A 16,676-nucleotide genomic window follows, 5' to 3' on the forward strand; every position below is an offset into this window, starting at 1 on the left:
TTTGGGTCATGACCGAAAGAACAAGATCACTGGTACAAGCGGCCGAAATGAGTTTCCTCCGTAGGGTGGCTGGGCTCTCCCTTAGAGATAGGGTGAGAAGCTCAGTCATTCGGGAGGGGCTCAAAGTAGAGTCGCTGCTCCTCCGCATCGAGAAGAGCCAGATGAGGTGGCTCAGGCACCTAATTAGGATGCCCCCTGGACGCCTCCCTAGTGAGGCGTTCAGGGCACGTCCCTCCAGAAGGAGGCCCCGGGGAAGACCCAGGAAACGCTGGAGAGACTATGTCTCTCGGCTGGCCTGGGAACGTCTCGGGGTCCCCCCGGAAGAGCTGGAGGAAGTGGCCGGGGAGAGGGAAGTCTGGGCCTCCCTACTGAGGATGCTGCCCCCGCGACCCGGAAACGGCTAAGCGGAAGAAGATGGATGGATGATTTAAAATATTTATTTTTGAAGAAAGTAAACTTGTTTTGATTGAATAATAAAGACAAAAAACTACCTCCATATATTGTTTCCCGTATATTTAAAATCAGGCCTGGTTACGACACAAAAAGGCCTTATGTTTAGGGACAATAAATTCCTCGTGACTTTTTTGTGCCATAGTATATAGTCATCATAAAGATGTAAATCGTTGTGTTAATCAGAAATAAAATGGGTTAAAAGTGACAATAATGGCTCAACATATGTGCCATTAGGTGTAAAAGTGGTGGAAAGGGTTTATAAGTGCTGAACATGTCTAGAAAGTGGAAAAAATGTGCAGAAAAGACATTGAAATGTGATGTAAAAGTGTCAGAAATAAAAGTAAAGTAGCAAAAATACATTAAAAAGAGCAAAAATATGGCAAGAAAAAGTGATGAAAATATGTTAAAATATGGTGAGTTTGGTGCAGTTGCAGAAAAAAGGGTAAAAATAAGTAAGTATGAGCTCAAACTGAAAATGTTCTTAGTTTCTTGAAGACATCTGGCAACCACCTCACATTAAACCTATTTATCATGTTTGGTACAATTACATGACGTTTAATAACAATAAAGTATGTAAACAGGGACAAACAATGAAGCCAAACAGAAATGGTAAAGTGGAAATGTGTCAACTTTTGAAATGTAAAATCAGAGTCAGTGTGTGTGTGTGTGTGTGTGACTTTGTCGACTTACCTCAGCGCGCTTTGGTTCCTGAAGCAGCAGAACCAGCAGGAAACAGGCTTTAGTGAAGATGCTGCCGCCCTTTTCTGCTACTTTGTCTCCAGCCTTCTCTCTGTACCTCTGCAGCAGATCCAGCAGCGTCTCCACTGAACTGTCCACTGAATACACCGCCGCCGTGGTCTTATGGTACTGAGGAGCACACACACACGCGCACACACACAAAACCAAACATTGGCTAAAACTGTATGGAAAAGATCCAGCTTTTTATATTTCCAGTCCTAATTTGGATTAATTCGACTGAAATGTGAGAAAAAAAACCTCAAAAGTATGCAGAGAAAAGCACAGGGTTTCCTCCTGTCTAAATATTTCACCTTGGAGAGGTTGAGCAGGATCTGGATGGAGAAGGTGATGACGTCCATGCAGGGAACGCTCCTGTTACAGCCTCGGATCAGAGTGAAGATCACCTTTGTGGCTCCGCTTTCTACCAGACGCTCACAGCACTGAGGGGACAGACGGGTGGACGTCTCTGCACACGCACACACACCAATTAGCACGATGCTAATGTAGCAGCTCAAAGTTCAGCATCACACAGGAACAGCTCAGTATCATTAATAGTTGGTAAATATTGTATTTAAAGTGTAAATAAACCCTTTTTTCTGCTGAAAACAAATGCGTTTAGTATAAAGTGAAGTTTGTTCATTGAATAAAATATCAAGAATGAGAAAAGAAATCAAACTATTTCATTTGGTTGTAAAAACGTAAACATGACAAACGTGACTGCCCTCTATGGGTGGAAAGAACGATATTACAATTACATTTTTCTATTGACTGAGATTTTTAGTTTGTGTTTTCATGACATTTTTGTGATTATCGTTCATTCTGTTATGTTGTCGCTTTGTGTGTTTTGATGTCATTTTGTGGTTATCATCAATTAATGTGTTTATGTAGTTGTTTCTGTGTTTTGGGATCTTTTGCTGTTGTTTAATGTGTTTATTTTGTATTTTTGTTGTCGTTTCATGTCTTTTAGTTTTTTTACGAGTCCTTCTGTACAATTTTGTTACATTTTTTTGTATTTTGGGAGTCATGCTGTGCATTGCATCAGTAGGGACTCGTTATGTACACACGATCAATTTATTTATTTCCATTCACTCTGACCTCACAGTCAAATGTCATTAGAAGTAAATATTGTATTTGGAACCATTGATACAGTTAATTATAGATTGATCTGTTTACCCTGGTCTGATGAAATCTCCTTTAGAGATTCATCTTTTGAGGTCTAGGAACTCTTTTTGTTTTATGTGACTGATTATTTATGTACGTTCCTTCTTGTTTCTAACCTGCTTTAGTGTAAATTATTAAACGTATTGTTTGAGTTATTACAGTGTGCGCTTACTCACCCAGGTTCCTGAGGGCCTGCAGGATGCTGGAGATGTATTTGTAGTGCAGCAGACGTTCCAGTGCAGAAGAGGTTTTGTTGCACAGTTTGTCTTCCTCCCGAGCGTGGGCGGAGACTTCACGCAGGCGGTGCCTCAGTTTCACCAGCCGGGGATTGTCGTTCAGTCGGCGGGAGCAATGTCCTCTCCACAGAGCCTGGAACAAAAGCATCTTTACTTTACCAAGAAAGTCAGACACTGACACTTTGCTAATAACGTTCAAATTCTCAGAAAACAGACATTATTTTGTTCATATACATCACAAGAAATATGGCTTTACACTCAGCCATTGTTCAGATACTGTAAACAACGTGTCAAAATCGAGGCCTGGGGGCCAAATGTGGCCCTTTAGACCACCAAATTCAGCTTGCAAGAGAAAGTTAAAAAGACAGAAAAAACATAAATTATTGTCTAAATTACCAAATATTTCTGTTGTAAATATCTCAGCCCTTCTAAATACACACATTTAATTAAATTCAACGATATTTGGAGGATAAAATCAATGAAATGTAAAAGAAAAAATCCTGCAGGGACTGATATTGGTTACCTATTGCTTGGATATTGTCAGTGTTTTACATACTTTATGTATCATTATTTATGTTGTGTAAAGTGAAAACTTGGGGACATTAATGTTAAAATTGCTCATTTTCCAACATAAAATCTGTGGCCCACTTAAGATAAAAACAACTTAGTATTTGGCCCCTAAACTAAAATAAGTTTAACACCCATGATGTAGACCAACAGCACACTGTTGCCTAGCAACAGCTAACAGGAATCAACAAACAATTTATCATTTCCTGTCCAAAATGGCGTCTCTCCATAGTTTATGCCCTAATGTATAAATTCGTTCTCAAATCTTTTTAACTCATTGAGTGCCATTGACGTGAATTGTGTATTTCGGCTGGGGTTGCTAGGAGACAGTGTGACGAAGGTCTTTAAAAATCAGTCAAAACGCTCTCAAATGATTGGATGTAAAAATTGTGAAAATGGCTGGCACTGAATGAGATAACGTGTGTTTTTTTTTTTAGTGTTCATATTTTATTTATTAGTAATACATGAAACACATTTTTGTTCAATACATTCCCACTACAGGAACCCTTTAAGATTGCTCGTTGGAAAGCATTGGGCCGTACCTGAGCTTTAATGATCCCTTGCTGGGCACGCTGCCGGCGCTTGAGGAGCAGGAAGTTCCTGACGACGTTCTGGATGAGGCGCGCGGCCTCGTGACGACGGCACAGCCATCGTTTAACGGCTCTCTGCGCTACCACAACCTTCCTCCACTGCTCCAGGTAACGCCTCCTCTGCTGCCTCGCTCTCACCCAGCGCTGCGTCCAGAGATGAAGAAAAACAAACAAAACCATAAAAACATTATTTAGAACAAGTGTCAAACTCATTTTAGTTCAGGGGCCAAATAGGAAGCAGTTTAATTTCAAGGTGGCCACAGATTTTATGCAGGAAAGTGAATAAATTCAACATTACAGTGTCGTCGTTTGCACTTACTTATACATAAAATACAAAATATACAAGAAACTGACAATATCCAAGCAATAAGTGACAGATATCAGTCCCAACAGGGTCTTCCCTTTAATTCCCTGGATTTTGTGACCAATTTTTATCTAATAAAGGGAAATGTGTCATAATTTGAGGATTTTTTTTTTCAAATTTTCAACATTAAAAATGACTACCCTTGCAAATCATGTTGACTTTCATTTACACGTTGGTTCATGTTTTCTGTCATTTTTATTTTCATCATGAGTGTGTCACAGGTGTCAATGAATGGTTTTTATTCACAATCTCTCAATGAATCAAAGATAAAGTGGTTTAAACCTCATCAGTAGAAACTGAAAACAACTATTTTCTCTCCTTTAGTGTTAGAAGTTTGAAAAATGAATCCCCTTTCAGAATAAAAGCCCGGTTGCTGTCCGTACCTGAATGGTGAGGACAGAATGGATCTGTCTCCGTGCTGCCTCCAGAGCCCAGTGAGCTCTGACGGCTCGTTGGATCCTGGTGGCGCTGAGGTGGTGAAACGCCGCCGACGTGAAGCGGAGCCTCTTTGACGCCTGAGCCGCCTCCACTTCCTGTTCATAAAAGAGGATTTGAGATGTTTCTGTCTGGATGAAGAGACTATTGTCATCCGCTCACCCACCACCACAGAATGAAATGTTAGATTTACTGTAATCCTAACAAAGCAAAAACACATCGTTAGTCCAACACTGTTTAAACTCTGTGATTACAGCTTAAGAGAGAAAATAAAGCTGTAGCACCATAGGAACGCTACATAACAAATAGCCCTGAATAGACAAACTAAAACCCTATTGTCTGTGCCCAATCCTTTCACGGGCCCAATCCCTTCAACGCATGTGCCAAACGCGTCTATTTTACAGCAGTTTGTGTGCTATTTAAAGGGTTGGAATCCTGCTATTTAAAAACAATTAGAAAATGTATGACTTTTGTACAGGACATTGCAAAACAATCTGTAATTTTAATGTGAATATACATATATAGATTTCGTTATGTCAGCTGTACATTGTAGATGCTTTTCAAAACATGATTTACATTTCTTTTTTTGAGTGAGTTCTGATTTATTAAAAAATGACAATTAACAGTCACATATTTACACGTGTACTATAAAAATATTTAATAAACGTCGTATGGTCGGTTTACATTCAAATATGTCCCAGGAGCTCTGTCGTAAAGATTACGAGTGACGGAAGTGACGTAGTCTACACGTAAATGTTGAAAGGATCAGGCACTGACATCAATAATTGATCAACAGAAGAAGAACTGAAAAAGGAAACTTAAGGGAATCCTCCACTGTTACAAATGTGGCCAAAAATATGCCAAACAAAACGCATTATTTTGCACCAAAGGATCCCTTTAAAAGCTGCTGGAGACGATCAAGTTTGATCAGACAAAGAGAAAGTGTCGCCTCATAGATCAATAATCTAATATGTTAAGGTTTCATTCATTCAGACAGCTGTTCTTCAGGAAATGTGCTGTGATCTCCTAACACGTTTTGACTGTTGACTGCTTCACCTTCTTCAGAGGTGTCTGCGGATCGATTGGATGTTTCCTGGAAGACTGGCAGTTAACAGTCGAAACGTGTCAGAAAATCAAAGCAAATTTCCTGAAGAACAGTTGTCTGAATAAATTAAACTTTAACATATTATTCAGAAAGAACTTGCTAAATCTAAATCAATAATCATTTTCTCGAAACAAAATATATACGTATAAGGTTGAATTTACTGCTTGAAAGTTTGTTTTTATCTTTTTTGATGAATTGATGTCTTTCTCTGATAGAAATGATGGTCTCCAGCAGCTTTAAGGTAAATAATAAAAGCCCTTGGTCTGTATGGGAACATGTGTGGTGTGTGTGTACCTGTCGTCTCCTCTCTGCCCTGCTCAGCTGCACCGTCCTGACTCTCCTCTGCAGAGTCAGCGCGGCCCACCTCAGCCGGAGGAAGAGACGTCGCTGCAAACAGCGCCTCCACCAGGCCTGGATGGTGGTAGCAGCTTTAGACTGTTGCGCCATCTCTCTTCTTCTCCTCCAGCTCCTAAAGGCTGCCTGCAGGATGATGACGCAGCGTTTCTGCTCCAGGAATGTGTGTCTCTGCGTTCTTTGGAGAAGCTGAGCTTGATATCTCCTCTGGATGGTGACAACCGCCTGACGCGTTGCTTTGTACTTCACCTCCTCTCTGTATTTCCTGAAGGAAGACTGGATGATAGTAGCAGCTCGATGCCAGTGAGACACCTGCTCTCTGACCCTCTGCCCTCTGTATGCAGCCTGAAGAACTACAGCTGCCTCTTGGATGGTTTCATACTCCTTTCTTTGCTTTTTAGCGGCTACATTAGCTCGATATCTCCTCTGCAGGGTGAGGACGTTAGCTTTGAGCTGTAGAAACTGTTTGTGCTTACAGTGAGTTCTGAAAGCTCTCTGAAGAACTGTGGCAGCCTGACGTCTCTGTGCTAAACATCTTCTGGATTTCATTCCTCGATATGCAGCCTGAATGACGACAGTTGCCTTTTGTATGGTTTCATACTCCTTTCTTTGCTTTTTTGCAGCTACATTAGCTCGATATCTCCTCTGGACAGCGATGACAGCCCAACGCGTTGCTTTGTACTTCACCTCCTCTCTGTGTTTCCTGAAGGCACACTGGATGATAGTAGCAGCTTGGTGCATCCTCACCACCTCTCTTCTCACACGAACACCTCTGAAAGCTGCCTGAAGAACAACAGCTGCTTTTTGGATGGTTTCATACTCCTTTCTTTGCTTCTTAGCAGCTACATTAGCTCGATATCTTCTCTGGATGGTGACAACCGCCTGACGCGTTGCTTTGTACTTCACCTCCTCTCTGTATTTCCTGAAGGCAGACTGGATGATAGTAGCAGCTCGATGCCAGTGAGACACCTGCTCTCTGACCCTCTGCCCCCTGTATGCAGCCTGAAGAACTACAGCTGCCTCTTGGATGGTTTCATACTCCTTTCTTTGCTTTTTAGCGGCTACATTAGCTCGATATCGCCTCTGCAGAGTGAGGACGTTAGCTTTTAGCTGTAGAAACTGTTTGTGCTCACAGTGAGTTCTGAAAGCTCTCTGAAGAACTGTAGCAGCCTGACGTCTCTGTGCTAAACATCTTCTGGATTTCATTCCACAATACGCTGCCTGAAGGACGACCACAGCTTTTCTCACGTTCTGGTAATGAATGACTTGGACACGTTTCTGTCGCTGAGCTCTGAACCTCTGCTGAATGATGCAGGCTGCCCAGCGTAGTTTGATGAAGGCTGACTGTTGCCTGTGGGCTCTGAAGGAAGCCTGAATGACAGCAGCTGCTCGGTGCATCCTCACTACTTCTCTCCTCACACAGAAACCTCTGAAAGCTGCCTGAAGGACCACAGCTGCTCTGTAGACGCTTTCATACCGCTTTCTTTGCTTTTTAGCGGCTACATTAGCTCGATATCTCCTCTGCAGGGTGAGGACGTTAGCTTTGAGCTGTAGAAACCTTCTGTGCTCACAGTGAGTTCTGAAAGCTTTCTGTAGAACTGTGGCAGCCTGACGTCTCTGTGCCAAACATCTTCTGGATTTCATTCCTCGATATGCAGCCTGAAGGACCAAAGCTGCCTTTTGGATGGTTTCATACTCCTTTCTTTGCTTCTTTGAAGCTACATTAGCTCGATATCGTCTCTGGACAGCGATGACGGCCTGACGCGTTGCTTTGTACTTCACCTCCTCTCTGTGTTTCCTGAAGGCACACTGGATGATAGTAGCAACTCGATGCCAGTGAGACACCTGCTCTCTGACCCGCTGTCCACGATACGCAGCCTGAAGAACCACAGCTGCCTTTTGGATGGTTTCATACTCTTTTCTTTGCTTTTTTGCGGAAACATTAGCTCGATATCTCCTCTGCAGAGTGAGAGCTGTTGCTTTCAGCTGTAGAAACTGTTTGTGCTCACAGTGAGCTCTGAAAGCTCTCTGTAGAACCGTGGCAGCCTGATGCCAGCGAGCCACTTGCTCTCTTACTTTCCGTCCTCTCTGAGCAGCCTGAAGACGTACGACGGCCTTCTTAATCTTATCGTACTCTTCTTTTTGTCTCTTTGCTGCCATCTTGGCTCTAAACCTGCGCTGCACGGTGATAGCAGAGGATTTTAAATGCAGATATCGCCTTCGTTGGCGTTGGGCTCTGAGCGCTCTCTGTATGATGTGGGCAGCGTTTTGTTGTTGTCCAAGGATCCGTCTGGTTTTCATCCCACGGTACGCAGCTTGTAGCACCAGCACGGCGTTCCTCTTGGCGCTGAGCATGTATATGGCTACTCTCATCTTCCTGTTGGCTCTGTAGCGCTGCTGGAGGACGGTAGCGGCCCAGCGCAGCCTGGCGTAGCGCTGCCTCTGCAGGTGCTTTCTGATGTGGGACTGGATGGTTGCAGCTGCTGCGTGTTGCGTCTGCAGCTGCTTCCTGGTTCTGAACCCTCTGAAGGCTGCCTGTAAGGATACGACGGCCATGCGCACTGACAGATAGTCGTTGCGTTGTTTCCTGGCTGCAGTCGTCTCTCTGTACCTCTGCTGACAGGTCAGAGTGGCCAATCGCAGGGCCAGGAAACGCCTCCTTTGTTTCATGGTCAGAAAGCGTCTCTGAATGATGGCGGCCGCTCTGTGCATCAACGCAATTGTCCTTCTGGCCTGGTGAGCGCGACACGCAGCTTGAATGACGACGGCCGCCGCCTTCATGGCTCTGAACCTCTGCATCTGTTCGTCCCTGCACAAGATGGCTCTGCGTCGACGCTGCATCACTATCGCTGCATGTTTCGTGGCGAGATACGCTGAGCGTGCTCTGTGCATCCTGAACCGAGCTTGGATGAGCGTAGCTGCTCTGCATCTCCTGCGTTCTCGCATCGCCCTGAATGCAGCCTGGATCCTCATGGTGGCCTCCTTCAGGCGTGTGTACTCTCTCCTTTGCTCTTTGCACAGCAGCACGGCTCGGTAGCGGCACTGAACGATGACGGCAGCGCTTTTTAGGAGAACAAACCTTTTTCTGCATAAGAACATTCTGAAAGAGGACTGGATAACTGTCACCGCCTGACGTCTTTTTCTCAAATCTGCCCTGACAATCATCCCTCTGAACGCAGCCTGTAGGGCGAAGCACGCCGCTTTCCTCTGCAGGAATGCTTTCCTCGCTGTCGTCATGGCTACAAATGACCTGTAATGCTGCTGGATGACGACAGCGGCTGCTCTCTTACACCTGAACTCCCGTTGGGCTTTGTGGCGTCTGTAGCAGACCTGAATCACAATTGCACACTGATGCCACTGCTCAACCCTCCGTCTGTGCACTCGTCCTATCCAGGCGGCCTGTAGAGCCACTGCTGCCTTCCTCAGAGCCTCATAGTCACGTTTAACGTTCCGAGCCAGAAGTGTGGCCCTGTATCGTTGCTGTATGCGTGTGGTGGCATTCCGTACGAGGGCATACCTCTTCTGAGCAGCGTGCGCTCTAAACGCAGCCTGGATCTTAGTGGCTGCTCCATGGCGTGCCCTCACAGCGTCTCTGGTGACTTTCCCTCTGAACGCCGCCTGAAAAACGATCGCTGCACTTTTCATCCTCACAAACTCTTTCCTGGTCACAGCAGCTCTGAAGCGTCGCTGAATCACCATCGCAGCCCGTCTCCTCTGTGCAACCCGTGTTCGGACCACGTGTCCTCTGAAGGTGCTCTGGATGACCACAGCCGCGTGGTGCTGCAGCTTCATGGCGTGGAAGCGGTGCCGCTGAGCCCGGCCTCGACTCCAGGCCTGAAGCAGCACCGCGCTCCTCCTGGTCTGCTTGTACCAACCCACGCAAACTTGCATCCTGTACCAGGACTGGATTCTGACTGCGGCGGCAGATCTTTGAGCCGTTTTCCTTTCAGACCAGCTTCTAAAGGCGGCTTGAATCACACGAGTCGATCGGTTCTGCTTCTGCGTCTTTCGACGTTTCCAGCGTCTGTATCCACGCTGCATGGTCACAGCAGCAGCTCTGAAGAGCAGGAAACGCTCCCGCTCGGTTTTCATATGAGCCTGTGCTCGCCACAGTCTCTGGACGACGATGATGGACCTGCGGATCTTTGCGTACGCACAAACCATTCTCTTCATTCTCCACCAGGCCTGCACGACCACGGTGTGAAGTCGAAGACTTCGATATGCCTTCCTGGCTGCAAACATCCTCCAGTAAGCCTGGAAAAACAGAGCAAACAGATGTCTAATAATGGGAAACGTTTCTCTTCTACGTCACGAAAAACAGTTTGTATCTATAGAGGAGCAGCTTCGCCCAAAATACCAAAACAATTGTTCTTTTCGTGATAAAAGCAAGATGTTTGGCCCAGTTTTAGACAAAGTTATTCCAAAAAAGATTAGGATATGGAGCAGGTATTTACACAATTCAAATATATATACAGTTGTGGACGAAAGTATGAAAATGCACAACTTCTCAGAAGAACAATTGCAATTACAAATGTTTTTGGTAATATTTCCTTTATGTGTATTGGAAAAAACACAAAAAAGCAGAAGAAACTTTTTTACATAATTTTACACAAAATTGAAAAAATGGACCGGACAAATTTGGAAATAAACACGTTTACACCAAAAACATTTGTAATTGTAATAATTCTTGGGAGAAATTGTGTATTTTCCAGAAAGACTTTTGTCCATGACTGTATGAATAAATACATATTTTAAAAATAGATGAACAAAGGATAAAATTGATAAATATAAATTAAGTTTAATTTTCTCATGCTCATTTCCCTTTTTTAAATAAAGAACACACACCTGGATGAGTGTCGCTGCTTGATGCTGCTTCCTCTGAAGCTCCGCCCGTTTCATCAATTTAAGTCGTTGGCGCACTGTGTGACATCTCCATGACAACTGGATAATGGACGCAGCTCGGTTTTCACGCAGAGTTCTGCGTTTCTGGAGGAAACTTCTGACCACGACCTGGATTTTAACCGCAGCAGCATTCCTCTCCTGTATTTAAAACAAATTGCTAGATTTAAGCACCTTAAATTTCATTACATGATGTTTACACAGGGGTAATAACGTCAGGTAAAAGCACTGCGTGTGACGCTCTCACCCTGTAGAGCTGCAAGTCTTTCTTCAGCCTGTGGCTCCTCCAGGCGTCCTGAATGACTCGAGCCGCGCGGGTTTCGTTCCTCAGGTCCAGCAGACGCACACACATGAAGGACAGGAACGTCATCACCACCTGCAACACGTAAACAAACAGTAAACAAGGATCAATAAGCCTCGAAAACCTCCACAAATACAAAGGCAAGAAAGAAGGTAAATTCCTCCTTTGATCTGGAAATATGATCTGTTTGACGCGACTGCAAAATCATTCACAAACTAAAACGTCCTGATTTCATTGAACACACGTTTTTAATACACAAGACATGGTCCAGCTCACCTTCTCATTAGGGATGGTGTTGGACATGTCGAATGGGTTGATCATGGCGGGAACGCCGCCCAGGAATTCCACCGCACCATTGACCAGCCTGAAGTTGCTCTTTTCGTTCTCCAGCAGCTCCTTGAACTCTTTGGACTGGGAATCAGCGGCTGCTCAGGGAAGGACACAACAATGAGTGAAAAGACCATTCCCAGTTCAAAATGTGTTCAGGAAACCTAAACGCACAAAATGTATCATTTGCGTCTAAAAATCAGGAAAACTGTACAATTTCAGTAATAAACTGATGGATTGATGCCTGTTTAACAAAATTCAACCTCATAAAATTGAAAAAATGTCTCCTCCAAATCTTTTACTGCTTAATGTGACAAATTGGCCCTCATTTATCAACCGTTGGTACGTTCAAATCTGAGTGTAGATGACGTGCGTCCCAACCTAAGTCACGCAAGCTTCGGTATTTATCAATTGTGACGTGATGGTCCGCTACGATCAGATCTCACCTCAGGTCTCAACTCATGTAGATAATCTGAGCGGATTAGTGGAGCAGCAGCAAAATGTGAGTGAGACTGAAAATAAAGTATTAATTTAGCCTCAGCTGTCATTGAAGCATAAAGAGACAAACATTCAGAACAGATCAAAACAAATTATTAAGCTTCTGCTCTATATTGGACCGAGGGAACGCTGTTGGGAATCATTCATGTGTTTAAAATGTAAAGTAAAACTTAAACTTCATTAGTAATGTGATAAATTATTGGTGAAATTGGCTAAAGGCATAATAAACACAATCAAGGGACAACATTTAGTAATAAAAAAGGGTTTCTTGAATTTTTTATAATGTGTTATTTTATTGCAGACTACTGAGGTGAATATAAACAGTATGTCTGTGCGCGTCTCCAGGATCTCTGCAGCGATGTTGTACGCAGCGCACACAGGGGGGCAGACATCACCTATGAGCTCCTTTATACGGTGGCCCCACAGGGTCAAACGTGCAGCAAACACAGAAATGCTGCAAAACTACACCTTTAAGTCCAATTTTCCCAAAATTAAAAAGCACTAAAGGATTTCCTTTTTCCTATCAGTGTTTGTTTAACCTCAGTGGGCGGGGCCTCCGTACTAGAAATATTTAAGGGCATAACATGTTAATGACGAAGGAATTCAGCCGATGCATCTATTAACGCCTCGTCATTGGTGCGCTGGGATTGGTCAGATACCAATGTTTGATAAATCACACGTTGGGCTGTCATACAATGGGAACTCAGATTTGCACCCGTTTACACTTAGTTGACAAATGAGGGCTCGTGTGCAGCAGCTGTTTCATTTTCCCTTATTTCTACATTGTCTTTTCAGGAAAGAAACTTTAAGATGCAAGAATGATATTCATGGCGTGTCCATATTAAAACGCTGACGTACCGTTGAGACCCGCTGGCAGGGATTCGAAAGAGGCGTCTGAGTCACTGGTGGAGCAGTTGAGCTCCAGACGTCCTCTTTGGGAACACTCCACGGTCTGGGTGGTGCTGTGACGGACACACGCCATAGGCAGGAGTGCAGGGTGATAGTGGTGGATGAGGTAACAGAGCACTCGGCCATCAGAGAAGGCCACAGTGAAGTTCTCCACCTGTAAAGATGGGAAAGAAGCGGTTTCAGTGACCTTCAGAGGAGGCTGAAGGTCACAGAGGACTGAAGATTCCAGCTTCACTCACCCTCAGGCTGTAAAAGTCACACACGGTGCGGATCCAGTCCATCAGCAGGCTGATCTTTGCACTGCTGTGCTGGTACGGAGCTCTGACAGGACTCTGTCGCGGATCCTGATTGGTCCTCAGGAAGGCCCGCCTCTGCTTGGACCACAGCGTTTTCCTCAGGAAGCTGATCTCATCCCGGAGCTGCTCCTCGCTCAGAATAACCTCCACCTGCAGCAACGATTCACACAGCGGTTACACAAAAACCAGACGACGTGTTGGCAACGAAACTAAAAACACAGGAAACGCACTTGGAAAGCAAAGATAATTTTCCAGAGGAGGCCGAGCGTTTTTTCTCTGTGTCCATCCACGATGTCACGTGAGTCGATGTCGGAGCCTAAAGAAGAAGAAAACCATAAAAACATTTATTTTATTCAAACAAAGAAGAAAAATAAAAAAAATGTTTAGTTTATGATTAAATTGAGACAATCAAAATCATTCGTGGCACAGAAACTCAAACCATAGAATTTTTTATATTTTCCTGGAGGTCAAAAAATGTAATTTCAACATAGACACACTCAGGAAAAAATATTGGGGTAATTGTTGATATGTGCTTAGAAAAATGTGTTTTTATTAGTAATATTTCACTTTTTTCCTCATATTTGTAAATGTATTGCAGCCGTAACAATGAACCTTCCCTATTGTGGGAATAATAAAGTATCGTCTGAGCGCACAAAGAGAACCATTACCTCCCTCCCACCCAATCAAATAATTATTTAAATTTCCACAAATGCTTCTATGAAAACATACAATGTATGTAATAATATCACAGCTCATCGCAGAAGCTGCTGAGGAATTAATGTTTTGAATTTATAAAACCAACTCAGCTCAATCGTAACGGATGCAGAAACTTGTGAGGAATTTGAAAAAAAAAAGTGAAATTTAAAAAACAAAAAATAAAATAAAAATCTGAATAAAAATAAGCACCACTCTACTGGTAGAAGTAAGAATAGCTGCCGTTTCATTCTATTAAAAAAAAAAAAAAAAAAAATCAATTTTTTTTAAAAAATTTATTTATAGGAAGACATATTAACATAATGGAAAAATACATACTAGGGATGTAACGATTAATCGTAAGGCAGTTAAAAATCGATTCATGGGGTGGTGTTTAGCTCAGTGGGTTGAGCGCCCGCCCCATGTACAGAGGCTATAGTTCCTCACCTGCAGCGGGTCCAGGTTCGATTCCCGGCCTGGGACCCTTTCCTGCGTGTCATTCCCTGCTCTCTCTGACCCCTTTCCTGTCAAGCAACTGTCATATAAAGGCCACTAGAGCCAAAAAAATCCTTTAAAAAAAAAAATCGATTCATAGGTAAAACGATTCACATCGATGCTGTGAAAAGCAGAGGGCGCTAACCAGAAGTGTTGGCGGCAAGCGAAATCTGCTAATACTTTCTTTCTGGCCGCCTTCTACTCTTAAACATATTCATAAATGATTCATTACCCCTTTAGCACCGAAAGAATATCTGTAATATTACGTGAATATCTGTAAAAGTCACGTTTTTCTATTAGCTCTGTCTGCTAGCATAGCATCTCTTCTTCACTGCAAAATATCTGCATGCCAATCGACCCCTGGGTAACCACCGCCCTCTGCTGGTTCAAACAAATATCTGACCTAAATACAGTAAAATGACTGTTTTAAAGTTCAATTGTTAAGGCACAAAATACATTTTCAGTTGCACTTTTAAAAAGAAAAAGAACTATTATGCAGTTTTGTATTGTTTACCATAGAACCAGAATTTAAATAATAAGCTTCTTCTTCATTTGTATTATTCCTTTATTTATTTCATTCAAGATTTATTTTTAGTTAAATTGCATTGTTTTGAATAGTTTATCAAGGGATTCTTTTGACAATGAAAAATAGTATAGTATTTTCCCAAAAAAAATAAAGGAATATTTTTCAGTCATTTATATACAGTCCCATTTTGTAAAATAAATCGTGAGAGAATCGTATCGTGAACCCAGTATCGTGAATTGAATCATATCGGGAGTTGAGTGAATCGTTACATCCCTAATACATACCAGTATGCATAAATGAAATAAACTGCATTTACTTTTTTAGATCGATTATAAAAAACTGAATTTCTCATTTTCAATATTAAAAACTTATTTAAATACATTTTGATTTGTTTTAAAAAGCAGATTTTAGAGGGAAAACTTATTTCATCTTATGTAGAAACTCAGGCATAGAAGATAAACTGTAATCATTAGTTTTATTGTTTTAATGTGGTTGGATGCTGAATGTTTTACACTTGGTCTCACAGAAGATAATTTTACAATCAAATTAATTAACATACAATATTATAATAATTAAGTCATTAAAGGCTTTAAAGCACTGATGTAATTAAAGTCTGATCTTTATTTACATCATGTTGGAGCTGGTGTTTGTGGTGTTTTTATGTGAGATTTTAAGGCTGTTTATATTACCGTGTTCATCCTTGAGCGCGACCCCTTTGCGTCTGAGCTCCTGCAGAGCCACGTCCACGTTGTGGACTTTCTGCAGGCGGCTGACGGCCGGCAGTCGCAGCTTCGCCGACAAACTCCAGTCGTGGACCAGCAGCTCCACTACGCGGCTGGAGGTGACATCACATGACGCGGTATTACAAATTCAGTTTTCCTTGTCAGAAAAAGATTTTTCCGCCCACATTCCTCCAGACTTCATAGAAAAATAACGTCTTATTTTGAAAGTCCCACTTACACCAGACGAATCCCGCATTTCAAGTCGACGGCCAAATTCTTGACGGCGAAATTGAACTCGTCTAGAGGCGTCTGGACGTGTGAGACGGGAAAGCCGAGGTAGCCGAGGTGCCTGGAGAGGATTCCCTCTCCGCTCAGGAAGTCCCTGGAGAACGCCAGCAGGAGGTCTTTGCTGCTCTGTGAGACAAAGAAACAAGCAGAGGGTCAAAGGTCAAAGTTCACGCAGAAAAAACACACACAAACACACATCTTACCATCACAGGATGAATAATCATTCAATTAATTAATCTCCACTCACTGAGTAATAATGAGTACCTAAAAATGTAGCAGGAATTAAAAGATCATTAAATTATTAGACTGCATTAGATACTGTATAATCAAAAACAAAATGTAACATGGAACTGAAGTGCAAAAATAATGTACGGTGCTTCACATGGAGTGGAACAATAAACAAACGTTTAATTGCTGACTTAAAAAAATCTATTTCTTTTTTTTGTTTTCTGAACCAAGGATTTCAAACAATGTTTCGTTATTTCCTGTATTTATGACTAGAGCACTTTTAGATTTGTTTTTATGCAGAGAATAAGTAGGAGAGAGAATGAACCTGCTGAGGGAGGAGTCTGTGAGGACGTTTAGAAGAGGACAATCCACTAAAAAAAGAATAATATGGCCCTGCTGTAATAATGACTATTATCCTAACTTCAAGGTGAGAATTATTTTTGATAAAATTATTTCAGAAGTTTAATCTATAGACTTTGGGGACGCGGAGA

General features: G+C 42.7%; 1 protein-coding gene across 2 annotated transcripts in view; it reads right to left on the minus strand.

Annotated features, from left to right (window-relative positions):
• The window catches only part of aspm (assembly factor for spindle microtubules), a 30,848-nt gene that overhangs the window by 3,336 nt on the left and 10,836 nt on the right, over positions 1 to 16,676 (minus strand). The window contains exons 11-25 of one of the 2 annotated variants that reach the window (XM_028443650.1): positions 15,908 to 16,083; positions 15,637 to 15,782; positions 13,464 to 13,549; positions 13,177 to 13,383; positions 12,887 to 13,091; positions 11,480 to 11,628; positions 11,150 to 11,278; positions 10,849 to 11,043; positions 6,910 to 10,257; positions 5,944 to 6,690; positions 4,493 to 4,642; positions 3,698 to 3,889; positions 2,529 to 2,721; positions 1,503 to 1,657; positions 1,144 to 1,320 (exon numbers count right to left, since the gene is read on the minus strand). In XM_028443650.1, coding sequence (XP_028299451.1) covers positions 1,144 to 1,320; positions 1,503 to 1,657; positions 2,529 to 2,721; positions 3,698 to 3,889; positions 4,493 to 4,642; positions 5,944 to 6,690; positions 6,910 to 10,257; positions 10,849 to 11,043; positions 11,150 to 11,278; positions 11,480 to 11,628; positions 12,887 to 13,091; positions 13,177 to 13,383; positions 13,464 to 13,549; positions 15,637 to 15,782; positions 15,908 to 16,083 — 6,255 coding nt within the window. Of the gene's footprint in view, positions 1 to 1,143; positions 1,321 to 1,502; positions 1,658 to 2,528; positions 2,722 to 3,697; positions 3,890 to 4,492; positions 4,643 to 5,943; positions 10,258 to 10,848; positions 11,044 to 11,149; positions 11,279 to 11,479; positions 11,629 to 12,886; positions 13,092 to 13,176; positions 13,384 to 13,463; positions 13,550 to 15,636; positions 15,783 to 15,907; positions 16,084 to 16,676 lie in introns of both variants that reach the window. The other variant, XM_028443649.1, reaches the window with a different exon arrangement.

Source organism: Gouania willdenowi, chromosome 4 (genome assembly GCF_900634775.1).
Source record: "Gouania willdenowi chromosome 4, fGouWil2.1, whole genome shotgun sequence".
NCBI classification, from domain to species: domain Eukaryota; kingdom Metazoa; phylum Chordata; class Actinopteri; order Blenniiformes; family Gobiesocidae; genus Gouania; species Gouania willdenowi.